Below are 26,445 nucleotides of genomic sequence, written 5' to 3' on the forward strand. Positions count from 1 at the left end.
TGGTTTTGTTTTTTACCCCTTCAGCGTGAACATTTTCTTCTTTTTAAAAGGCGTTTATTTTGGAAGACTAGTAACTCTCAAGCGCCTATACAAGAAAACGTGGAATTCTCACGTCAATGCTCCCCAACCCATCGACGCGCTTCCTATTTAAACGACGGCCAGTTTTCTGAGCTCGCCTCTGATTGGCGCCCATGCCGGCTGGCCCCGCCCACTATAGCCGCACGCGGGGCGCGCTCGCGCTCCCTCCTCCCTCCGGAGCTGCTTCCGCCGCCCCCAATTAGCGCCGCGCCTCCGCCGCCCCACGTGACCCGCCTGCCGCTGCCGGCGGTGACCGACGCTGCGCGCGCGCGGGGTTAGGGAGCGGTTGGCCAACATGGCGGCGTCGGAGGAGGACGGGGGCTTCGGGGACGGAGAGCGGCTGGATTTCCTGAAGGAGCGGCACGTGCGGTTCTTCCAGCGCTGCCTGCAGATCCTGCCCGAGCGCTATTCGTCCCTGGAGACCAGCAGGTAGCCCTCGCGGGGGTGGGAGAAGGAGAAGCGCCTGCCTCCGGCGGCTGGGCATCCCGTGGCGGGTCTCTTCCTCACGTTCATTCTCGCGTAGAGTAGCCCTCGGAGGTTTTCCCCACAGTGTCAGGGAGCGCAACGGTGGCGGCAGCCCCCGCTCCTCTGGACTTGCCCAAGGTTTAATTTTTAAATCTGATTTTCTGCTTTCCTAACCCCGTCCAACTCTCGGACCCCCCCCCCCCAAATCCATGTTGGTTGTGGTATAGCTCAAAACTGAGGGGAACTCTGTGTATGCTCTTTGGGTACTCTTGCTCCTGTTAAGCTTCAACCCAATTGGTAAAAGGTAGAGTTTGGTATGTATGTATGTATGTATGTATGTATTCATTCATTCATTCATTCATTCATTTTCTATACCGCCCTTCATCCAAAGATCTCAGGGTGGTTCACAGCATAAAATATAAACTGACTCTACCCTAGCTTTTCAGATCAGAGCACTGGTGAAGAGGTGAGGAACGCTTTCTCTTAAAAGCCCACTAAATTCATGAGCTTAAACCTAGTGGCTGAACACCCCCCTTTGGTGCTGAGTCTTAACAAGCGTTAAGCCTTGGCTGAACATTTCATGCTGAGGTCTGTTTCTGTTCTGCTTTCTTGTAAGATGAACAAAAACAGGAAGGCGGTACAGAAAGAATGTGAAAAGGAGAAACTTGTTCCCAGATGTGCCAGCTAAGATGATTATCGCAGCTCAACTTGTTTTGGAGTACAAGTTGAGCTTGTTTTGGAATACAAGTGGAGCGCGCCTTCATACAATACAACTTGTTTTGGAATACAAGTTGAACCCTCTTTCAGAGCCTTGGTCTCAGTTGGGAGCAACACCTCCTTTATGCAAAGAGAAATAATTTTAGTACAGCTCAAATGCAAATATTTTCCTTGATTGGCTTCACCAGGATCTTTTCAGTTTCTTCCTCTTCTATCTTCTCTATTACCGCTTCCTGACCCAACTTTCAGTTTAGTTCAGTAGTTTCCAAACTTTTTTTTGGCCACTGCCCTCTTGGTTCCATAAACTTGGTTCCCCAGTGCCCCCTACTCTATAAAAAGCATTATTCAGAATAGTGGTTTGCACAACCTACTAAGGAAAGTAGTAACACAGTAAAATTCAAAATAGTAACAATTACAGTATTCAAAATTGAATTAAGCTAAATAGTTTTAACTGAACAAAACTTATCAACTTGATCCAGTTCATCAAAGCTTTTAAAAGTCTGATAGTCTCTTGTTCCCCGCTCAGGGGGTGATACCACCCGCTTTGGGAACCAGTGGTCCAGTTGGTGCTGGAGGAGATGCTGGGAGCTACAACTACTCCTACTTAACCAATAAGTAAAAAAATTGTCCAGTAGCACCTTAGAGACCAACTAAGTTTGTTCTGGGTATAAGCTTTCATATGCACATGAAATCTTATACCCAGAACAAACTTAGTTGTTTTCTAAGGTGCCACTGGACATTTTTTTTTTAATTTCGACTGCATCAGACCAACACAGTTACCTGCCAGAATCTATTCACCAACAAGGTTACGGCAAGTAAAAAGAGCACTTTAGCTTGGTTGCTTTTAAATATGAGCAATGGTTCTTTTCTTCAGTTATTCTCTTGAACTCAACTCATTTTCTTATGGCAACGATGACCAACCAGATTTTTACTTTATGCCCTACCTTAAGTGTTGTTTTGGTAAAGCAATCAGGTAGGCAGGCCTATAAATTCCAACAGGGCCTACACATACTGCACACCACAGCCCCACTCCTTGTACCCTCAGAATGTGACTTAGATTATATTAAACATCATGTTTATGTCTAATAAACTCAGTCAAACTGGGACAGTTTTTTTGAAGTGTTAGAAACAAAAAAAACCCTCAACCCTATTTAAATAGAAGGGCTATTATCCTACTGTAGGATTGTTGAACTTATATAAGTGTAGTCTTATGCACACTTGGGATCAAGCCCTATTGAAAGCAGTGATGTTTGCTTTTGAGTAAACATCCATAGGATTGGAAACAGCTTCAGAATTGCTCTTGGAACATGAAGGTCTGGAAATTTGGAAGGAGGGGAAAAATTTCTAGAAGTGACAAGAGCTGTGGTGAGAAAAATATTTTAAAATTTATTTAGAAGAATCCTTTATGAGTGGTTATCATTCTGGTCTGCAATCTGTAGAAATCCCCAGTTGGGTAGTTTGCTGGAGAGCAATGCAAACATTGCAGAGAGCTGCTAAGGGTTTAGAACTTGAATATTAAAGTCATCTTTATGATGTATGAAAAAGCTCAGAGTTGGAGGAGAAATAAAACCCCTAAGAAAAAAAGAGGATGTTGAATTTGGTCAGCAAGAAGCAAATTCAGTTTGAAACCTGATTTCTCTTTAGGAATAAAATCACCATTTAGGATATAGTTCATTTTCCCCCTACTGGTCAGTTTAAAAGAAATCAATTACTTAAGTAGAAATTATTTTCTAACAGGAGGAATTTTGTTTCGTTAGCTAATGGGAATGAGACCCCTCACTTAATATTTTTGTAAATGGTACAGTCGTACCTCAGAAGTCAAACGCCTTGTGAGACAAATGTTTTGGCTCCCGAACGTCGCAAACGCGGAAGTTGTTATTCCGGTTTGCGAATGTTCTTTGGAACCTGAATGTTCGTCGTGGCTTCCAATTGGCCACAGGAGCTTCCTGCAGCCAGTCGGAAGCCACACCTTGGTTCCTGAACGTTTTGAAGTCGAATGGACTTCCGGAATGGATTCTGTTCGACTTCTGAGGTATGACTGTACTATGAAAGAGCAAGGAGAAAAAAATGTTTACTTTCTATGTTGCAGCTTTTCTACCAATGATTGGGGAATGCTGACCCACTGAATATTAGATTTAGGAGAATCCTCCTCAGGGCAGCAGCATTTTTTCCTTTAATATGTTCTCCAGTATATGGAGCCACCTATTAAAGAACCTGTTCTAATAGCTATGCAGGTAATCTGTGCATTTAATTATACCATGGCTCTCAATAATGCTGCAAGCAGTGTGATTAGTTAGTAGTCTGTGATCTGTGAAAAGCAAAACAGGTTACAAGTAACAATGGGTGTAGTAGACCTGGAGGTTGTTGCAGAACCCAGATAGAGGTAAATAAAAGCATTTTAACTAAGACTGCAAAGCAAAGTGTACATTATGCTTAATTATAAGGACTCTTGTCTGACCAAATCATTAATAACTTGAATTGCTACTGGTCTGTGTCTGGTAACTATTATGTGCCACCAAAATGTAATTAGATGACATCTCTGTTTGTAGAGAAAACTGATGTCACGTGAATCCAAGAGTGTATTGCAGAGCTGTTCAAACTTTTCAAGTTGGTGACACTTTTTAAACGTGCATCATTTGCGACACAGTAATTCAGTTTTACTAGCAAATCTTTGCTTGGCTGAACTATCCCCTTTTCAGCCCTGGGAGGAGCACGGGGAGCATTTGTGCGACACACCTACACACTGCAGCTGACGCACTAGTGTGTTGCAACACACATTTTGGAAAGCTCTGATGTACTGCAACACCTCTGTAGGGGTATTGTCAAACTCAGTAGCAGGTGGTGCGGGTGAAGCTTCATTGCTTTTCCAACACCACACATTGGACACAGCATGGTGTGCAGTAGTGGGAGCATCACACTGGCTCAGCTGCTGCACATGTGCCAAACTCCTACTGCCTTTCTCCTTCCCCTTCCCCTTCCCTTCTCTTCCCTACCTTCCCATTCACTGCTATGCACAGCGTTGGAAAGACGCTGTGTCAGACAGGTATACTATTAAAACAAAAGACGTTTGAGAATTAAAGATAAAGTCAATTATGGAATGTCCTCCTTTTGGAGGCGCACCAAGCACCAACTTTCCCCTTGTTCTATTGCAAGGTTGAAACCTAGTTGTTTTCTCAGGTATTTGTGATTTTTTTATTGGACCAGTAGGGAGCAGCTCTGTGCTTTAAGATTACTATTTATTGTTTTATCTCAGGTTGGATAAAAATCAATGGTTTTTTTAAAGCAATAAAAAAATTCTATGTCATGTCAAGAACCTGAGACCTAGGTTCCAATGCAGCCATTCAGGCCTCTTCGGCTGGCTCTTGGCACACTCTATGCCATACTCCTACCCACCAATGTTTCATGAGTGTGTGCATAAACGCCTCTGACATTTGTGATGCTGGAATGTAACCTACTGTACAAACATAAGCTACGTCCTTTCTTTGTCCACTTTTGCCTCTGGACCTGCCTGTCACTTTTATGTGTCCCCTGGATAGTGGCCCTTGGGTTCAAAAGGTTCCCACCCTTGTTCTAAGTGGTCTAAATGTTGAATTTACAACTCATTAAGAAATACTCGCAACTTGTGCTGTGGTTTTAGGGATTGTGTGTAAAGCCAAAATCACATATAGTACAAACAACCCCTGTCCCTGTGTCCACCTCTACCTTTCCAAAAGCTCTGGAGGTGCTTTCTGCGAGCTTTAAAGCTCTTTCCATGCCAAGTTTTCTTGCTGCGGAAATCGCTTTTAAGCTCTCCTCCTTGCTTACCAGGCTCTCTTGCTGGAGCTTCCCAGAACCTGGTAACCAAGTATGAGAGCTTAATAGCTCTTTCTGCATCTAACCTCTCCACCTTGTGTGTGTTTAATTTGTGCAATTGCAGCTGGCCAGCCAAACATAAAGCTGTGATCATTCAAGTTGCAAGTTGATTGTATGCAACAAAATCAGTCTCCTTACGATTCAGAATAAGGTCTAACAATAAAATGCAAAAATATTATCCTAGTAACAACAAGAATAACAGGGCTCCAAAATTAAATCTTCATCCCAACCCAAGTCCTTAAACAGCACTGCATCCTGATAGTTTTAGGCATCATGATCATCATGTTTTTCTGGACTCAAAACAAGATGGTATGCATCGCTTTCAATAGTAACAGTTTTCGTAGCTGGAATCAGTCATTGCATTAGTGTCCCAGGCCAGGTGGGAATAGGCCCGCAATGCAGGTCTTGCAGGGCTCACAGTTAAGATGGTCTACGGTTTGCATTGTTCACACGCAACTGTATGGAGCAACATTGTAGGGACACCTGCACCACCTTTTTATCTGCGTAATTTCTAGTACCAAAATGTGTCTGATTTGTGTTTGTTACCTGTCAGATTGCATTTTTCTTCCATGGCTCTTGGTGCTGAAGACATTTTTCTTTCCTGATTTTGATGCTAATGAGCCAGTCATTTTACAGCTTCTTGAACATGTTGTTATTCTACATTTATGTGTGGTCTGCTTCATCAGTCGGAGAGACTGGTTGGTATCGGTTTTTCACTCCTTCACTCCAGGTGGAGTTGGTTAGTGAAGCTTGACAGCAGCGTGGCTTTCTGCCTGCAGAGTTACATGTAAGCCAGCTCCCTGCAGCATATTGTCAGGTTGCAGCACTCATGTCTGTTTTCAGTTCGTGCTGGAGCTGACACATAACACAGGTACTTCTTTGTGGCTTAGAAGTACGCCTTCTCATGCTTACAAACCACTTTATATCGATGGCGGGTAGTAATATCCTGCTTTTCTTCCCTCGCAGGTTGACAATTGCTTTTTTTGCACTCTCCGGTCTGGATATGTTGGATTCCTTAGATGTGGTGAACAAAGAAGATATAATAGAATGGATTTATTCCCTGCAGGTCCTTCCCACAGAAGACAGTGAGTGAGTTTTTAGCTTTTCTCTTACTGACATTTCATTACACTCATTTGTGCTGCTTTTAGCTTTTGATAATAGAGAGCAAACCCTTGTTCATAGAGATGCTGAGCAGTGACCATCTTACTTGTAACAATTGAAAGTGCTTAGCAGTACTAAAATATAGATGCTCTTAGCCAGGTCACAGAACTGTGCAGTGAAGCCTGTCAAAGAGCTATGGTGAGTTATAGATGCAGTTGTATTAAGCAAAGTAGGTTAAACTTTCAAGCAGGAAACCCTCTGCTTTAAAAAAATAATAATGTTGCTTTGATGGGTTCTAGAAGGATACGTTGAAATTCTTAATATATTGTTAAGTTAGAAACATTCAGAAGGTATTTTGTCTAATCATGACAATACATGTTCATGATAGTTTTTTTTAAAGCTGCTTAAATGTGCTTAGATGGGTCAGTGGCTTTATTCCTTCTTAATTGTACTGAATTTCCTTGTAAGACTTATTAGCTTAGCTGTACAAGAAATATGCAACTAATATAACTTGCCAGAACTATTATTACATTAATGAATGTTAAGCCAAACCTACCACTACTATAAGAGAACAATGGAAGAATAACAGGGAAACTCAAGCTAATTGATAGAAATGAGTCAGATGTCAATACAGTAATGCACTGTTGCCCTACTTGTTGGAAGTCAGTGGTTTTGTGCTCTCTGCTCCATCTAGGAGGCAGGCTTTCAGAAAAAGAGAGCAGTACTGGTAGTATATACACCTTCCTCCTTAGTTTCACATCTTGAAAGCACTAAGGCTGGTGGTGCGTGGGAAGATACAGTGGTGCCCCGCAAGACGAATGCCTCGCAAGACGAAAAACCCGCAAGACGAAAGGGTTTTTCGGTTTTTGCGACTCTTCGCTAGACGATTTTCCCTATGGGCTTGCATCGCAAGACGAAAGCCCATAGGGAAATCTCGGGGACCTTTTTTTAAATGCTGGCGGTGGGGAGCAAAGCCTTTTCCCCCCCTCCGGACTTCAGAAGAGGTCCAGGAAGGCCGGCGGGGGCGAAAGGCTTTGCTCCCCACCGCCAGCATTTTAAAAGCGGTCCGGGATAGCAGGGAAGCGCTTCCCGCTATCCCGGACGGCTTTTGAAGGCAGGCAGGGGGGGCAAAAGCCTAACCGGGGGCTTTTAAATCGCCCCGGGACTGTCCGGGGCGATTTAAAAGCCCCCGGACGGCTTTTGAAGCCTCCCCCCGCCGCCCGGCTTCGGGGCATCGTCCCGATGCCGGGCGGCGGGGCAGGAACGCCTCTCCCAGCCGCCCGGCTTCGGGGCATCGTCCCGATGCCGGGCGGTGGGGCAGGAACGCCTCCCCCCGCCGCCCGGCATCGGAAGGATGTCCCGAAGCCGGGCGGCCGGGTGGGAAAGCCTCCCCCAGCCGCCCGGCTTCGGGGCATCGTCCCGATGCCGGGCGGTGGGGCAGGAACGCCTCCCCCCGCCGCCCGGCATCGGAAGGATGTCCCGAAGCCGGGCGGCCGGGCGGGAAAGCCTCCCCCAGCCGCCCGGCTTCGGGGCATCGTCCCGATGCCGGGCGGTGGGGCAGGAACGCCTCCCCCAGCCGCCCGGCTTCGGGGCATCGTCCCGATGCCGGGCGGTGGGGCAGGAACGCCTCCCCCCGCCGCCCGGCATCGGAAGGATGTCCCGAAGCCGGGCGGCCGGGCGGGAAAGCCTCCCCCAGCCGCCCGGCTTCGGGGCATCGTCCCGATGCCGGGCGGTGGGGCAGGAAAGCCTCCCCCCGCCGCCCGGCATCGGAACGATGTCCCGAAGCCCGGTGGCGGGGCGGGAAAGCCTCCCCCCGCCGCCCGGCATCGTAACGATGTCCCGAAGCCGAGCGGCGGGGCGAGAAAGCCTTTGTCCCCCCTGCCTGCCTTCCCAGGGGCTTTTAACTCGCCCCGGACAGCGGAGAAGTCCTCCGCTGTCCCGGGCGATTTTAAAATGCCGCCCGCTAGAAGAGGTCGGGGGAAGGCGGTTTCCATAGGAACGCATTAATTGATTTTCAATGCATTCCTATGGAAAACCGTGCATCGCAAGACGAAAAACTCGCAAGACGAAGAGACTTGCGGAACGAATTAATTTCGTCTTGCGAGGCACCACTGTATTAGAAACATTTAAAAAAGAAATATACATATAAAATCAGGATCCTCGTGCCACTCTATCTCTAATGACCAAAAGCCAACACATGCAAGATAAGGCTATCTAGTTACTAATCATGATGGCAATTTACTGTTTTCAGCATATCTCTGAATGCAAGTTTCTGGGGATCACGAGTTGCTCTTGTCCTGCCTGCGGGTTTCCCTTAGGCATCTGTTTGGCCACTGTGGGAACAGAATGTTGGACTGAATGGGTCTTTGGTCTGATCCAGGAATGCTGCTCTTAACGTTCTTAAGCCAAGTGAAATATTTAAAAGTCTTGTACTGCTTTCATTTGATGCTGTGACTTGGGTTTTGGAGAGCATGGTAGGAGAAGACTGTTCCACAAGTGTTTCAAATTAGTTTTGATACTGTTCTGACTTCTTTGTACTTTTTATGAGCCAATACTGAAAAAAGCAGAAGTCTAAAAAGACTCTCTTCAGATTATTGGCAGTTTCACCAATCAGATTTATGGCTAAAATGGGATCAATATTGACACGTGTTGCAAATGGAGCAGTATTATACTGCAAAAGCTTAAGAGTTATGAGGTCCATGATAATCTTGTTTTGTTTTTGAACTTACTGCATACATGTTTGTTAGTTGTGTGGTGGTGGGGATATATTCTCTACAAAATAAGACTTCCTCCCACTACCTCTGATTTCAGCTGAATAATTCCAGAGGGATTGTGTGTCTGTTAATAGCACACACAAAAATGAGGCTTGCAACAGCTTAACAAACATATTTTTTCTCTTTAAGGCGCCACAAGGCTCTGGTTTTGTTTCCTTAAGAGTAATGATTAGGATAACTCATTGGAGTGTGTTACATCTTTTTTGTTAAAGCTTCAATTGTTTTCAGTAGTAGTACCATTTATATGCAGAACAACCACTAGATGGTGCCATTCCATAATTGAAGTGCTAAATCCTTCCTGTGACAGCTTCCAGAGGGGAAGCTGTGCTAGTCTGTTGCAGTAAAAACAAGGGGCAAGCTACAGTTAAAGTTTTGTGACACCTGTAAGACTTATCAAATTTATTACAGCAGAAGTTTATACTTTAATAGGTTTCCTAGACTTTTAAGATGCTGCAAGAGACTCTTACTTGCTGACAACAGCTTGTTGATTTTTTGCCATAGTAAGTAAAGGATATAGCCAGTTGTGATGCCTCTGACTTTTCTTAACATTTAATCTTTAACTGTAGCTGATTAAAAATATTAAATGATTATGAAACTGTCCTCCCCCATACTTAAAAATTCAGTAACATGGTTTTCAAACATGTAGTTTTATGTGGCACATATCAATAGTATTGACATATTAATAGATATGCACTCACATTAAACATCCCCACTGAAGCTAAAATACTTATTTTCTTAACATCTCCCAAAACCTGTTTTTAAATTTTGGAGCTTCAATATTAGCCTTAGACAGTCTTCTTGACTAATTACCATAAGACCTCATCTATAATAATTGATTCAGAACAGCTGCTCTTGTTGTTTTGAAACTGTTGGATTAACTCCTACTCAATGAATAGTGATCATGGTTTGTCTGTTAATCTCCAATTCTGTGTGGCGTTCTCCATGGTTGTTAATTTCTGGAGTGCTTGACTTAAGAATTGAAGGCTTATGGGACCTTTAGGTCATCTTGCAAAAGGAAACTTAAAAGTAACAAAGCTAATGAAGGTATTTAAAAAACCAAAACAAACTCTTGACTATGATCAGTATTCTCTTGGGATGGGTAATGAGATGTTAGTGAAAGATTCAAGAAAAGCTCTTTGAGCTGAAAATAGATTTGGCTCTTCTTTCACAGCAGCTTTCTGCAAAACACAACGAAGACAGGCACTGAAATGAAAACCTGCCAGTTAATAGCTAGAACCATGTTCTGAAGCTTCTTCTGTACACTAATTTAGTGTATTTTCTGAATTGAAATACAAGAGCAAAACCAAGGGTGGCAATCGACCAAGTTTTACACAGAGGAGATCCACTGTAATGACTAAGTTGGGCCCATTAATTTCAGTACTCAAAATAAAATTGAGTCACTTACAATCCCAGGTTATCAATTCACAGCTGCATTCTTTTCACATATAGGTTTAGCTTTGCTGGGAAATGTCACAGCCCCCTGTATTTCATGGCATTTTGGCATGTCAGGTTAAAAAGAAGAGAAAAATCATCTGTAAATTCTCTATAAATATTTGCCTTTGTGGAGGACATTTCATGGGTTTAACTTATGCCATTATACATTTACTGTGGCTTTGGGGGCAGAGATGTTTTGTTGCAGTTGGGGCAGATGAAGGCATCCAGTTGTGCTGCTGCAGATGCCCCATGGTGTTTTCTTCTCTCTGTACTCATTCCTCCTCTGGTCACTGCTATGGATACACAACCTGACTGTCTACAGGCACTGCAGTCCCTGCTTTGCCCCCTTCCCACTTTTGTTAGCCTCCACTAAATCAATGGAAGGATGCATTGGATACAACCCACCATAAATACTGGAGTGACATTAAAAATTAATAATATGTAGGAGGACCTTCATTATTTAGTATATCTCAGATGGAAAAAAAACCCCTCTTTAAACAAGACTTCTTTGTGCAGGATGAATGCTTTGTATGCTTGTGATCCTTGGAGACCCCTCTTGGGGGATCTGACTGTTACTTTTGCATGAATTTTCTTTTTCTTTCAGTTTTTAGACAGAGAATATACATAAAACAATTGGTACATGAACTCTTTAATATAATTGCTGTAATAAATTTGTTTTTGTATGATTCTATGTGCCTTACTTTGGCTCAAAGTTTATATAGTTGTATGACATTTGTGTTGGAGCTGTTATCTTCCTGGCAGCAGACGACAGAACCATGAGACAGGTGTAAAATCCTCAAGCAATAGTTTTATTTACAAACTTACAATCACAAAGCATGTGGGTGTTCTCTTTTGCATACAAATTCAAACTGCAACTTCTCCTCCTTTTGTACTCATCACTAACTGTATCTAATCAGCCCAGAACTCACACTCACAGAAACAGTTCTTAAAGTTACAGTAATATTTTCTGTTTCTTTGCAGAATGACTCCTAACAATTTGTAAAATACAGCTTGTTTTTATTTAGCTGTTGCTTATTACAGCTCTTATCTCTGCAAGCGTGTTAGGCTAGATCCCAGAACAGCAGCTATATTTTCCTGGAAGGTCAGTCTGAGGAGGGGATAGACTGAAAATGGCTGGCTGACCATTTCTACATCAACTACGTAGGATGGAGTGTTTGTAGAACTCAGAAAATGATGAGTATGTGGCAGGGTGGAAAAACTAACCACTCCCATTGGCCTTCTGTGAAAAATGGTTGTAAATGCAGAGCTGCATGTGGCCTTTGGGGACAGAACAGTTGCCAGCGCCTTTACTCAAAAGTAAGTGGGTTCACAGAGTTCAATAGAAGTTACTCCAAGTTAAGTTTGCAGGATAGCAGTCTGAGCTAGGGAATATGATTTGGCATTAATCATGAGCCAGAGAAAGACTTTAAATTTCAGTAGAATTGTTTAAAACAAATAGCTAGTAATTTGAAAATGAAGCACAAAGTTTAAACTAGGGTTGTTTTGTTTCCCACAAAGGGTCAAACATGCATCGCTGTGGATTCCGTGGTTCTTCGTATCTGGGAATGCCATTCAATCCGTCCAAGGTTAGTGAATACTACATGAAAAAAATTACAGTGCTTTCCTTTGCAGCCTTTTAACAAATATTTACATGATCATGAAATAAGGCTCTGAGGTGAGCATTTTTAAAAGTAAAAATAGCACTCTATTTTTGTAAATTATGCTCGTAAATTGAAAACATTTCTGTGAGGCAGAACAGTGCTCTTATTATTGAAGCCATATTTTAATGAAAGCTAGAAATGGATGCACAACTTTTTAAAGTGCTTTATGCTTTTAAAACCAATAAGAATAGAAATAGGGAAATTGACTACTCAGAAGCAAGTCACCTTGAATTGAATGAGGCCTGCTCCCAGATAAGTGAAGTTAGGATTGCACCGTAAGTTACTAAAGTAACTACATTGAATGTAAGTGGGCAGGTAGGATGTGTGGAAGCCTGCGACTTGATAATGTAATGGTTTGGTTGTTCTGTGAACCTTTGTGACCCAAGAATTTCAGGTTGATGTGAACATAGGGTACTCTGTTCACTTTTCATAGAATCAACTAAGCAGTGAAGCTGTGCAACCTCTGCTCATAACCTACTTGAGTTCTGTTAAAACGAACAGCATCTGCTCAGCAGCTTGCTGGAGTATGTGTTCAGTTCAGTTCTTTATTTTGGAACCACGGGTCTTTCAAGATGTGCCCACAGAACACGTAAAAATCAGTGATTTTAAAAGTAGTTCAGATTTTATTCAGGTTTATCTTGCTTTTAACTTTGCACAAATCATGGCCATTTGCAACTCCTTCGGGTCTTTATCAGATGTGAATCTTGCTCACTCTCTTTCCGTCATTCCATAGCCTGGACACATACATTAAAAAGGTGTCAATGCATGACTTACCGTAGTTTTCCATGTATAAGACAAGGTTATTTTTTTTTAAAATGATGCTAAAAATTGGGGGGTGTCAGCTATTGGCTGTTTTGGTGCTTGCTTTTGGTGAGTGTGGAGACAATTAGTGGCTTTGTCGATGTGTGTGCAATTGGCTGTTGCGGGTAAGTGATTTCCGGCAAAACTCCCCCCTCCAAGACTGTGCAACCCCCCAAAAAAGCTTAATAACTGTGGGCAATCTCCCCCCATTTTCTCAATTTTGAGTCCCCAAAAAGAGGGGGGCGTCTTATACATGGGGGGGTGTTATACACGGGAAAATGCAGCAAATCCTCAGATTACTGCAGCATTGCCTGAACACACATTTGAATGTTTTATTCTAAATGAGGATATTCTTCATAGGAAACCTTCACTTTTATAACGTGGTTGTCTCATGTAGTTTGTGGCAGGCGCGAGAAGTGGGGTCCTTGAAGTATGAACAGCCTGAGGATTGAAAGTGGGTTAGAAAGGGAACACCAATCAAATACACGGAATGCAAGTTCAGAGGAGTCAAATAAGTCTGCAGTGTCAGTGTGCTAGCAGGCTGGCTGCATGGACAGAAATTCCATTCCTAACATTTCTGTCTTGCTGTTATCAGGACAGCATCAGTGTGGTTCTTGTGAGGAAGGCACAAAAATAGATGCCCTTAAGATAGACTTAGCATGATGGGCAGGCAAACCAACACGTGTGGGCTTTTCTTTACAGTTGTGAGAGGTGTGAAGTCCTTCTTTAAAAATGACAAGACTTTCTAAATGCTGCATAACACATCAGACTTACATTATATCCATATTTCCATAAGTTTTCATGGAAATGAGGGAGAATGCACATCCCTAGAATGTAAGCCACCTGGGCTTGAGTTGCCTCTTTTTAAAATAGGGTTGCCATATTTTGAGGAGCAAAAAAGAGGATACAATGATGGCCATTCAAAGCAAATAAATGCAATTCGTCTCAAAATTTACCTCCTGAAAAAAAGGACATGTCCTGGAAAAAGAGGACACATGGCAACCCTGAAATTCCCATAAACTGTGATTATTTTTTAGGTTGTCACTATTTATATGGTGTGATCATATTTCTAAATTTATTGAAAGTGATATTAGATGTGTGGTGATAACTCATTGTATCCTTTTACATGGTGCCAGAATTTTGTAACCTGGGATCTCTAATCTAAATCCCAGAAAATACTGAAAGGTATTGTGAAGTGCTGCCTTTCTGCAGGACCTGCTTGTTAAAATATTTTATTTATTTCTCAAGCTGTTTGTCTTTCTAGACTGAACGTTTCATGAATATTTGCAAAGGAAAGTCTAGTTTGGTCATCTATCCTAGTACAGTAGTTGAGATCTGCAATACAGGACTAAACTGGCACACTGGAAGCCGCCATCAGTTCATAGAAATCTGTGCAAAATTCTTCTGGTGCTGGAAATGTACCCTGGTCTTAAAATAACTGTCACACTTCCTGCTATTTGCATAGCTGCTGCTATGTGTGGGTCATGCAGAGGTGGGCATTTATATATAGCCATTCAGGCAATTCTCCTGCATGTTTCTCCTACCCAGTGTTAGAAACTGAGATATGAAAGCGAGGAGTTAAATGGCACCATAAACCTAGGTTATGGGCGCAACAACAGAATGTCCAGGTGCGCTTTTTTTAAATAACAGGAATACAAAGCTAAAAATGATTTTTCACATGGTCTAGTCCTTCCCCTGCCCTCCCCTCTAATATTCTTAAGAGGGTCTTCTTCAGAGAGTAGCTAGAAGGGAGGAGGCAGAGAAAGGTCCTCCTTTCCTTCCACTCTGCAGTTTAAATCTGAAATTTTAGGCTCAGTACTGTGCCCAGAGCGCAGAGACTGATTGTGCCAATGAAGTTCCCTGTCACAAAATGTGCCTAGAACAGTGTTTCCCAACCTTGGGTCTCCAGCTGGTTTTGGACTACAACTCCCATCACCCCTAGCTAGCAATACCATTGGTCAGGGATGATGGGAATTGTAGTCCGGAAACAGCTGGGTACCCAAGGTTGGGAAACACTGGCCTAGAACAATGCTCCTGCCCAAAGACACTTCAGGAAAACGTTTTCTGCTAAAACAAATGCTTATTTTGTTATCCGTTGAGAACTATAAACTCTAATAATAATTATAATTGCATTTTCTTGTGTTTCAGGGTCCCGGAATTGCTCATCCCTATGATAGCGGGCACATAGCAATGACTTACACTGGCCTTTCCTGCTTAGTTATTCTTGGCGACGACTTGAGCCGAGTAAATAAAGAAGCCTGCTTGGCAGGACTAAGAGCTCTCCAGCTGGATGACGGGAGGTACAGTGAATTCTGTGTTGCCAGGTGTTAAATATTTTTAGAAAGGGAAAACTGGATCCAAATACATAATGCACAGTACTGTAAAGGAGGAACTGGCGAGACTGAATCCAGCGTGAGGAAAGTGAGGACTTGAGCACAGTAAGCAAGAGGAAGCTTACATACTTTGAGGTCTCTTCTTGCCAGGGAAAGCAAACTCAGACTGGGGTATTCTAGCAAGCAGAGATGTCCCCTTCTTCATTTCACATAGCACAGATACGAAGCCTGCATTCTTGCATTTAATGGTGTTCTTTCCCTGGGGGTTTCAGAGCCTAGTCTTTAAACGCCAGTGACTTGTTGTCTGTTCCCTATATTGCCGGCAACTGGTCAAAGGGCTCTAGGCTACCAAAAACAGCATTATAGAAGTCAGGAGGTCAAGAGACTTTTGCAGATTTAGGTAGGGAAGAGTACTGTGCTATATAGTTTGCTGAATGTCCTCGGTTCTCCTATCACAGCAACTCATTAAAGGTGTACTGTATATACCGGTACTCGAGTACAAGCCGACCCAAATATAAGCCGAGGCACCTAATTTTACCACAGAATGGCAAAGGCAGAGGAGGAGGAAGGAGCAGCCTGAAAGGACCCTCACTCAAGTATAAGCCGAGGGGGGCTTTTTGAGCATAAAAAATGTGATGAAAAAAATGGCTTATACTCGAGTGTATATGGTAATTCCTGCTGGTCTCCAGAACCTCTTAATAGACCCTCATGGACGCTCAAATGTTTTTACTGCTGTTCCAGTCTGGTCTAGAGCCCTTTTCCTTGTTCCAGTGTACCCACAGACATGACTTTGATCTCTTTGGCTTGCCTTTCAAACTGAGCTTTCCTCCCTCCATTGCTGAGACTGGCTCCTTTCATAGACTGCAGACTTAAATAGATGGAAAAAGTGACTCCTGAATCTTGGGTATGGCTGCAACCAAAGCAGCAACAACCATAATTTGATCTTGCTTGTTTTAATTCTTCTCCATTTAGTAGCTCAGCAATATGCTAGTTTCCATAAGTTCTAGAAAGCAGATGCCATCTGGTTGTCTTAATATTTGTGGGGAGGGGGTGTAGAAATCATGAGCTTTCATGAAAAGCTGGAATTACAAATGCAGAATTCCTGCTGATTATGCCAAACCCTGCCTCTATCTGTCACCATTTTGTGACTGGCGGGCGGACCTCCATAATTTTCAACAACCTTGGGGGAAGAAAGTTTTATAACCCTTGCTCTAGGAAGCAGAAGGCCTTGCTAATGGGACATGGCACAGAATAATTCAGTTTAGTCCCTGCTACTCAGGTGAGTGGTGGGTATGCTGGCTGGTCAAAATGGTACTTTCACTAGCTAGTGTGTGTATGCTGGCTTTGTAGTAAATGACTGAAAGAGGTCTTGTAATCACCTGACAGGGTTCTGCTTTCAGCAGGTAATGAGATCATTTTCCCATAGAAACTGACAGTTTGAAGTAAATTATGTTTTGTTCTAAAACCCCCCAAACAAACCCAGATTGAGATTCAGTTGAACAGAGCAGTAACTGTTGCATAACTTCTATATGTTTTAGTTTTTGTGCAGTCCTGGAAGGAAGTGAAAATGACATGAGATTTGTGTACTGTGCTGCTTGTATATGCTACATGCTTAACAACTGGTCAGGGATGGATACGAAGAAAGCCATTGACTATATCAGGAGGAGCATGGTGAGTTTTTCAACTTCCTCTATTCAGAGAATCTTTTCTCAACATTTCATATGCATACATTTTGTATTCCTGTGTTGATTGAGGAACTAAAGCAATAAAGCAGCTTCTTTGCCAGTTTTCCTGCATCCAAACATATTTAATGCAGAATATTATAGCATTAATGCATAGATTTGCCTTTGTAATGAGCAGCGTGAGAGAGACAACATTAGGATTAATGCTTAATGATTTAGGACACAAAGGACTTCTAAAACATGAATTTTTATGATGCTACAGTGATATACGCTACTTAGTTTTTCTTCTTACTAGAAATAATGATGGATTTCATGACTGCTAAATAGCCTCCACTTTGATATAAATTGTTGCCTATTCTGATTGTGTACAAGAAATATTAAGTATTCTGTGCATTCATTCATGGATAGTATTAGCCCTTCTGGGCAATTCAGACTGCAATCCTTTGTGAACTTAGCTGTGAGTAAGTCTGAACTTAGTGGGACTTATTCCTAAATATGCTTGCATACGGTTGCACTGTAAGGCTCCAACATTACAATCTTGTGTACGTTTACTTAGAAATATGGTACATAGCCATAGGATTTCAACATTCAAAATTCTTATATTGCTGCTTTTTATGATGTTATTGGTACACGGGTGGTGCTGTGGGTTAAACCACAGAGCCTAGGACTTGCCGATCAGAAGGTTGGCAGTTCGAATCCCTGCGATGGGGTGAGCGCCTGTTGCTCAGTCCCTGCTCCTGCCAACCTAGCAGTTTGAAAGCACGTCAAAGTGCAAGTAGATAAATAGGTACCGGCGGGAAGGTAAACGGCGTTTCCATGCGCTGCTCTGGTTCGCCAGAAGCGGCTTAGTCATGCTGGCCACATGACCCGGAAGCTGTACGCCGGCTCCCTCGGCCAATAAAGCGAGATGAGCGCCGCAGCCCCAGAGTCGGCCATGACTGGACCTAATGGTAAGGGGTCTCTTTACCCTTTACCTTTATGATGTTATTGGCATATAGACCTTTCAAAAACTGAAAAGCTACCAGTTCATATTTTACGTTAACGTTTTCCATACTAGTGTGATTGCAACGCTGGAATCCTGCCCCGTAGCATGGTGAAAATATAATTGCTGTGGCTAGTTGGGCACAGCTTTACTTAAGGTATAAATCTAGTTTAAGTTCAAATAATTTAAATGTTGCCTTTTGTAAGTATAGAAATACAGGATTGTGTTGTGAACAGCATGAGCTATTGCCTATTATCTGTCAGAGTACATGGGTTACAGATTAACAACCCAGGCCCTGAGTTTCCAGTTCTCTTTTAGCTGATACTATAAATGAGTTAAACTTGCACTACAAGTTTGGAATCTGCACCAGCAGACCATCATTAGCATGGCAGACTGACACTTCCTAGGCACTGTCTCTATGGGCTTCTAGAGGTGCGCAGTAACCAATAGGCTGCAGTTTTTCCACCAGTTATTTCATAAAAAGAGAATCCTGCACTGCACCATCAATCCTGCACAATGCCAAGAATCTGGCATGCTGTATTTTTAGTCTTGATCTGATGTGCAGAAAGCCAGTAGCTCTTGCATAGTTAACACTTGTAGTGAGACACTAGACTTCAAGTACACTTGATTATACACTTGAATGCTCAAGTGTGCTCCAGAATACTGCTCTTGAAAAGCACGTCAAACAGATAGTCCTTCTATGTTTTCCCTCTTTAGTTCAAATTCTGCCAAAGCCGTAAGCCGTCAGCTCTCAACCGCTGTACAGGAATGAATGTGTAGATTGCCATTAGGTAAGCTGTGTCCTGGGAGGCGATTGTGGTAAAGTTGACTTTTAAAAGCTGAAACTTGAAGAATGCATCCTGAGCTGCTTGAAAGGTCAAAAATACTATTGGTAGAATAAGGAAAACAGTGAATGCTATATTTCTGAGAGAGACATATAAAGGGGAAGGTGATTACAAATGTGCTATGTGCAGTTGCGAAGCTGCATTCTCCAGCACCGGGGACGGAGAGCAGCCAGGGGTGTGGCATGTGTCTCAGGGGCGTGGCACGCCGCCCAGTGTGGTGGTGGGGGTGTGGCGCGTGTCTGGGGGTGGCCGCAATGGGGGCCCCCCTTCCCGGGAGCAGTGCGCTCCCCCCTCCCCCTGTTCCTCCACCAGTGGCTATGTGAATCTTTTCATAGAGCATAGCAGAATTTTTTTGTGTACAAGCAGAACTAGGCATTTGGCAGCAAACGTAGGAATTTGGGGCCCTGCCTTTGCTTGTGACATATAAAGCAAAGGCAGTGAGGCTTTTGCAGAGAGCCTGCTGCTTTTCTTCTGCAACCTGCACTCTGCAGTCCCGTTGTTGTTGTTGTTGTTGTTGCTACTGCTGTATTCTACCAGTTGATGCCAAGAAACATCAAACTGGGAGACATTTACTGCACAGCAATATCAGACTTACTCCATCCCTATTTCTCACCTGGGACAAAAATTCACTCCTTCTGTTCACCACCAAGAAAAGGGCATGGGGCTCCCACATGTAGGTCCTAGGAAATGGGGGGGGGATCATTTGGAGAGTTTTATAAAAGTAATTAAGAAAGGTTAAGCACTCCAGAAAATGCCTCATCCCTACTTTGCATGCAAGCACTTTGTCCTACCCTACCCTGTAGTGTTCCATTTCTTTTCCAGCTTAATAGGTTGGAGGATAGAGGTGAATGCTCTGATTATAGTCTACCCCTTTTTAGATTTCTGTTATACTAGCATTCTCTGAAGACAGTGATGACTTTTGCTTTGTGGTCAGTTAAGAGCAGTGTGAATATACCACATTTCCCCGTGTATAGGACAATGTTTTTTGCTATTATTATTTTTTAGTAAAAAATTGGGGGCCATCTTATACATGGATGGTAGTCTAAACCATTGGGCATCTTGGGCTTGCCAGTCGGAATATCGGCAGTTCGGATTCCCACGACAGGGTGTCCCACACTTCTGTCCCAGCTCCTGTCAACCTAGCAGTTTGAAAGCACACCAGTGCAAGTAGATAAGTAGGTACCACTGTGGTGGGAAGGTAAATGGTGTTTCCATGCGCTCTGGTTTCTGTCACGGTGTTCTGTTGCGCCAGTAGCAGTTTAGTCATGCTGGCTACGCGACGCAAAAATCTGTCTGTGGAGAAATGCCAGCTCTCACAGCCTGAAAGCAAGATGAGCGCCGCAACCCCATAGTCACCTTTGACTGGACTTAACCGTCCAGGGGTCCTTTACCTTTACCTTTCCATCTGCTTGTAAGTTACAGTGTCATTCGTGGTTTTGGCAACCCTAATTTAAAATATTGATTTCTTGAGTTTGCGTTTAAAAAAATAGGTGTCATATACATAGAAAAATATGGTATTTGTTATCTTTGTGCTTGAGATCTCTCAAAATTGCCAGCACCAGAATACATTAGTGGAGTTTCTTCATAGCGGACATGAGTCTCCTAGAAGCAAAAGTATTATATTTAGGAATTAACAAACACAATTATTCTTAAGCTAGATTAATCTAGAACAGTGCTTTTTCTTCTTATAGAAAAATAGGTGCTGGTACTCACCATGAAGTTGTAACAGTATGTGTGTTGCACTTTTTCACAACAACAAAAGAGTTGCTGGTACTGTGTACTCTTGAGTACCCAACTGGTCTAGAATATTTTTGCAGCACTAATATTCAAAATAGCAACTTACCTTGCAACCTGAATTTTTCTCAGAAAGGGTAATATGGAGAATGGAAAATGGAAATACAGGTGAAACTCGGAAAATTAGAATATCGTGGAAAAGTTCATTTATTTCAGTAGTTCAGCTTAAAAGGTGAAACTCATATATAAAAGGTGAATATATGAGATAGGCTCCCCAAATCAACACAGACTGTGGAAACTTCACCCTGGACTTCAAGCATCTGGCATTGTGTGCCTCCCCATTCTTCCTCCAGACTCTGGGTCCTTGGTTTCCAAATAAGACGCAAAAACTGCTCTTATCAGAAAAGAGATTTGGGGAGCCATGTCGTCAGCTGGTGTTGGTCCACTGTGCTTCATTAAGTCCAGGGTCAACACAGCCGTCTACCCGGAGATTCTGGAGCACTTCATGCTTCCTTCTGCAGACGAGCTTTATGGGGATGCTCACTTCATTTTCCAGCAGGACTTTGGCACCTGCCACACTGCCAAAAGTACCAAAACCTAGTTCAGTGCCCATGGGATTACTGTGCTTGATTGGCCAGCAAACTCGCCTGACCTGAACCCCATAGAGAATCTATGGGGCATTGCCAAGAGACAGATGAGAGACATGAAACCGAGCAATGCAGAAGAGCTAAAGGCTGCTATTGAAGCATCCTGGTCTTCCATAACACCTCAGCAGTGCCACAGGCTGATAGCATCCATGCCACACCGCACTGAGGCAGTAATTGATGCAAAAGGGGCCCAAACCAAGTACTGAGTACATATGCATGCTTCTACTTCTCAGAGGTCCAATATTGCTCTATTTGCAGTCCTTGTTTTGCTGATTTCATTTAATAATCTAATTTTCTGAGATTGTTAATTTGGGGTTTTCATCAGCTGTACGCCATGATCATCACAGTTATAACAAAGGCTTGACATATCTTGCTTTGCATGTCATGAGTCTATCTCATATATTAGTTTCGCCTTTTAAGTTGAATTACTGAAATAAATGAACTTTTCCATGATATTCTAATTTTCCGGGTTTCACCTGTATTTCTTTTCAACACCGTATCTATGTTTCTGAGGTGCCCATGTATTTCATTGTAGTGAACTGTTGGTTTATGTACAGTTCTGGCTTGTACTGATAATGTCCCCTTTATCACAGGCAAAACAGATGCCATTGTTAGAAGGGTGCTATTATTCAAAGATGTAGTTTTTGTTTCAACATCTCCTATGTTGTCATTTGCAAAAAAATAAGGCTCGTTCAAGCTTATATGTTTTTATCATTGCAGTGCAAATTTGAATGCTGCTGAATATAATTTGGTTAGGTAGCAACACCTTTGGCAAGTCAAATATAATTTCAAGTCAGTATTTTCATAGACTTAGATTCTTTTTGTATTTCTGTACCACAGCCCATGCCATTCTAAGGGCCCCTTGACCCTCATGTATTCTGTTTTTTTTCCTTGGATTTACTGGTTTGTTTAGTATTGGGATACACAAGCTTTAGCACTGTCAAAGTTGGCTCAGTGAATACTTCGGTACCAAAGGTAATGTGTCCAATGACCAGGAACTGTTTTGAAAACAACTTTCTAGTCTGCTCTAGAATTTCTCGGCATCCTAAAGGGCTGTGCTTTAGTTTTGCATAGCTATAGTTTGAGCATAGAGTAAACTTCTTTACACATTCAGTAATAAAATTTGGAATCTGTAATTAGGCTAAAAATATATATTCTGTGCAAACAGCAAAGGCTGCTGTTTGTTTGGCTTTTCACATTTCCTGTCTTGTGTCAGTCAAACATATGAGTGCAATAATTATTGGAAGGGCGGAGGATTGCAGTTCCTCCTTTAAAAGGGCAAAGTTCCCAGTTATCCTACAAGCAAGATGACAACAGTCAGTCTCAGCATCCAGATAAACCTTAGGTCAGTGTTCTGTGTTTTTTTAAGTATCACGAGTTTGGTGCTGGAGTAAACTAGGTCCTCTACCTACCTTCAAGCTAATTATTTTATACTTGGTGTGATGTTTCATTCTCATTGTTTATGACACACCTGATTAGCTGGGCATCTGGTGTCTACAAGTAGCAGATTATTTTGAGTCAGCTGATTAGTTTTTAGGAAAGGGTAGACATTGTTTGCTGCCTGCATTCTTCCCCCAACCCTGAAGTCACAACTGCTTGTCAATGAATTTATTGTCTTTTCATAATGGCATTATCTGGGCTCCTGTATAGAGTGGCAGAACACCACCACCACCTATTATTATTATTATTATTATTAATAATAATAATAATAATAATAATAATAATATTAATATTATTAATGAATTTGAGCACTGTCTAGCTGTATACATTTGGTTATAACTTTGAAGTTAGTCCAGTGTCTTTGAAAAGTCATCTCCTAAGCCGTGGGAGACTAGAAATAACTTTTGGCCAAGGCCATGTAGTTTTACTAAAATGAAGTGTACATTCAAATGTCTGCATGAATGTTTACATTTGCCTGCCTTTTGCCTTTTCAGTCTTATGACAATGGGCTTGCCCAAGGAGCCGGACTTGAATCTCATGGTAAGAGTATTTGTTTTCTTAAGGATCACTTTAGTACAGTGGTAATGAGATAGAACACTTCTGCAAGGAAGAACTGCATGCATTGAGAAACTTTATTTTTGAGCTTGGCTTCATTGCAGGTTATTGACAAAATTTGGATATCATGAATCTTGTGCTGAGAGTCCTCCTTGTGAAAGTGATAAATAAGCAATAAGGTCATTACTTCAACAAGGAGGTCTCAACACAAGATTCACGATACCCAATTTTTGTCAGTAACTCTCAGTGAAACCAAGCGCAAAAAGGAAGCTTCTCGGCATGTTCATTTCTCTTTGCAGAAGTTTTTAAGTGAGCCCAGACTTGGGGGGAAATGTGCGTATGTGGGAGCCTATGATAGCATAGTCTAATCCCTTCATTCTTGTGTTACATCTGCGCATACCGTGGTATAAGTGGGATGACAACTGGTTAACAAAACAGTAACATGGTTGAGTGGCTTACCAGTCGTTTTGTTTGAAAATTGTTTGTCCAGCTTTACATGTGCTTAACTCAGTGCCTGCTCTCTCTGCTAGGGTGAATGACAGTGCATCACTTAAAATTGTCTTTTAGATACAGTAGTTTATGTAAACTGAGCTTCCTCAGTAGCTCCATGGAAGACTGAAAACTATGTTTGGGAAACTCTGGTTTTTCAGGTGGTTCTACTTTTTGTGGTATTGCATCCCTATGCCTAATGGGTAAACTTGAAGAGGTATTCTCTGAGAAACAGCTGGACAGGATAAGGAGATGGTGCATTATGCGGCAACAGAATGGTTATCATGGCCGACCTAACAAGCCTGTGGATACCTGCTACTCATTTTGGGTTGGAGCAACTCTTAAGGTAACTTGAAAGTTGAAGCAAGACACTGTCATTCATAATCTGCCTTCTGACTGTTTAACTTCTGCATTAATAAGTTAATTTCGGTTGACCTTTAATATCAAAGGTGCTATTTTATGTCCTATAGTTAATTCTAGAAATTCATTTTTCTTCTTAAAAAGTAAGAGTATACAAACTTTACAGTTCTCTATTTGTACTTCTGGTGCATGTTAAAACTGATAATGTGTGTGTTAACTCGACAAACCTTTCTTTCAGCTTCTGAAAATATTTCAGTATACAAACTATGAAAAGAACAGGAATTACATTTTATCAACCCAAGATCGCCTTGTTGGTGGATTTGCTAAATGGCCAGATAGTCATCCAGGTAAATGAACTTTTTTTGCCCACCTACATGAGAGGGCGAGGGGGAAGGAAGAGAAACCATAGCCAAATACTTATAACATGAAAATGAAACATGAATACTTTTGGTATGGTATAAAAGAGAGTAGTGATACGGAACACTAACAGGCTCTTACTCACGCAAATCATTTATAAGAACTTCTTAAGCCATGATTTTGGCTTTACAGATTGTGCTAGCTGGTGTTTTGGTTACATAACCAGCAGTAGATTGGTTGAAAACAATATTGTGCGCTACATCCATAGCGAAAAAGTAGATGAGAACAAAAGGTGAAGCAAATTGGAAGTAGATATTAGTGTTTGTATCGTGGCGCTGAAGTAGCACATTAAGAAAAGGAGTATGGTGTCCGCATTTGCATAATTGTCTTAAGAAATGAATCTCTTTCCTATCCATTGTTGTTGTTGTGACAACAAAAGTTACACAACCCGTTAGCATCACATCTGTTTTGGAACCATTACTGAAGATAGATATTGATGAGGGGAAATCACTTTTCACAGAAGGAATATATACTGCTTATCTCGTCTTTGAAAGTGTTAACAAATGTGTACCAAAGTTTGATCCTCTATATATTGTATACCTGCACTTCCAAAAAACCTTTGAGAAAATACCTTGCCAAAGTCTCCTAAGTAAACTTACCAGTCATAGGAACTAACCAGAGAAGTTGTGTTTTTGGGTGGCATGTAAGTATTGTAAATAAATACAGTACTAATGCTCTTCCTGTTACAGGTTGGTAATGGGTTGTAAAACAGGAACAAGGTAGAGGTAAATGGACATTTGTTACAATAAAGGGATGTAAGTCGTTTAGCCACACAAGGCTCTGTATGGAGAATGGTGCTGTACAACTTACTCCTGGATGACCAAGTTTGAAGATGGCTTCACATTATCCAGGATGATAAAAATCTAAGCTGATACTGAAGAGCCCCATAAGGTGTCTCCAAATTGCGTGAAAAGCCAGTAAAATAGCAAGCGAGGTTAAGCGAGGTTCAGTTTCAGAAAATGTAAAATGATGCAAATTGCGGCAAAAAATCCTAATCAGATATGCATGGGGGTCTGAACTGCTGTGGCTAATGAGGAAAACCTTGGGGTCACTGAAGTGTCAAACTGGTGGTAGCAGAGAAAAAATTTAAATCATTCTCAGTGTTGTTAGAACTGTGAGCACAACATGGCTTTTACAGTATGGCTGAATTTGGAATGATGTGTACAGTTGTAAATTTAAAAATATTGCCGGGGGCCAGACGACACTGCAAATTGCTGGAGGCCATTCTCCTGGGATGACAGCTTTCCTGTGTGTGAGTTCTTCATTTACACCAGAGCTGGGCAGGCCATGGGCTGCATCCCCCAAAGCCCTCTAGACCTTTCTACCGTTGGAGAGGTGGAAATGATAGGCAGGCATTCGTGTATAGGTGCAGAAGGCAGCATGTAGAGCAGCACTTTGGAACTCCACTCTCAACCCATCTTCCGTGTGTCGTTGAAATATGGAGGGTGCACATCACCAATTGAAACTTTTGTGTGCTAGACCATAAATGGAGGGCCCTATATAGTTGGGACTTGTAGCATGTGCTGTTTGGTATGGGGTTGGGACCAGGAGGTTATGCCCTTGTTTCCACATGCAGCTGTAGGCAGTTCATGATAGTCTGCCCAGAGCTTTGGCAACCTTGCAAGAAAACTTCTTTTAGGGCTTATTTTGAGCTGGGGCTTAGCTCTGGAATGTATTTTCAAATGCTAGAACTCAGCCGTGGAACCTGTGAAGTGTGGTATTAATGCCTCTGTGTTGGTATCTCCTGCTTTAGAAGGACATTCTGACAGTCCCAGCTAGCATCTTTTCCAGACGTCTGCTATTCTACAGGAAGGTAGGATAGAATCTATCACTTGTAGCTAGCAATAAGCTCATTTAACTAGTTCGTTTTTAGACCTAGAGCAATGGAATAGCTTGCTGAAGTTCTCTGTTTGAGCTAGGGCTTCCTGCTGTCATGATTTGGACCAGTCTTCTGTACTATGTGCCATGCACTTACAGAGAATGGCTGAAGAGGTTGGGCTTCTGGATCAGAGGGCCTAATTTTCAGCAGTTTCAAGCCTCTGCCATTCCTTAAACAGCTGAAGTTCTGATAGCTTCTA

General features: G+C 42.3%; 1 protein-coding gene across 3 annotated transcripts in view; it reads left to right on the top strand.

Moving 5' to 3' along the window:
- The first annotated feature begins 332 nt into the window (after window positions 1-332).
- The window catches only part of PGGT1B (protein geranylgeranyltransferase type I subunit beta), a 30,261-nt gene continuing 4,148 nt past the window's right edge, over window positions 333-26,445 (top strand). For 2 of the 3 annotated variants that reach the window (XM_081930726.1, XM_081930727.1), the window contains exons 1-9: window positions 333-507; window positions 6,079-6,197; window positions 11,940-12,007; window positions 15,032-15,183; window positions 16,755-16,887; window positions 23,041-23,086; window positions 23,752-23,936; window positions 24,189-24,297; window positions 26,121-26,180. In XM_081930726.1, the coding sequence (XP_081786852.1) occupies window positions 374-507; window positions 6,079-6,197; window positions 11,940-12,007; window positions 15,032-15,183; window positions 16,755-16,887; window positions 23,041-23,086; window positions 23,752-23,936; window positions 24,189-24,297; window positions 26,121-26,146 (972 nt within the window). In that variant the 5' untranslated portion in view covers window positions 333-373 and the 3' untranslated portion in view covers window positions 26,147-26,180. The remainder of the gene's footprint in view (window positions 508-6,078; window positions 6,198-11,939; window positions 12,008-15,031; window positions 15,184-16,754; window positions 16,888-23,040; window positions 23,087-23,751; window positions 23,937-24,188; window positions 24,298-26,120; window positions 26,181-26,445) is intronic. The other variant, XM_081930725.1, reaches the window with a different exon arrangement.

The sequence above is a fragment of the Podarcis melisellensis genome (assembly GCF_964234715.1).
Source record: "Podarcis melisellensis genome assembly, chromosome: 11".
NCBI classification, from domain to species: domain Eukaryota; kingdom Metazoa; phylum Chordata; class Lepidosauria; order Squamata; family Lacertidae; genus Podarcis; species Podarcis melisellensis.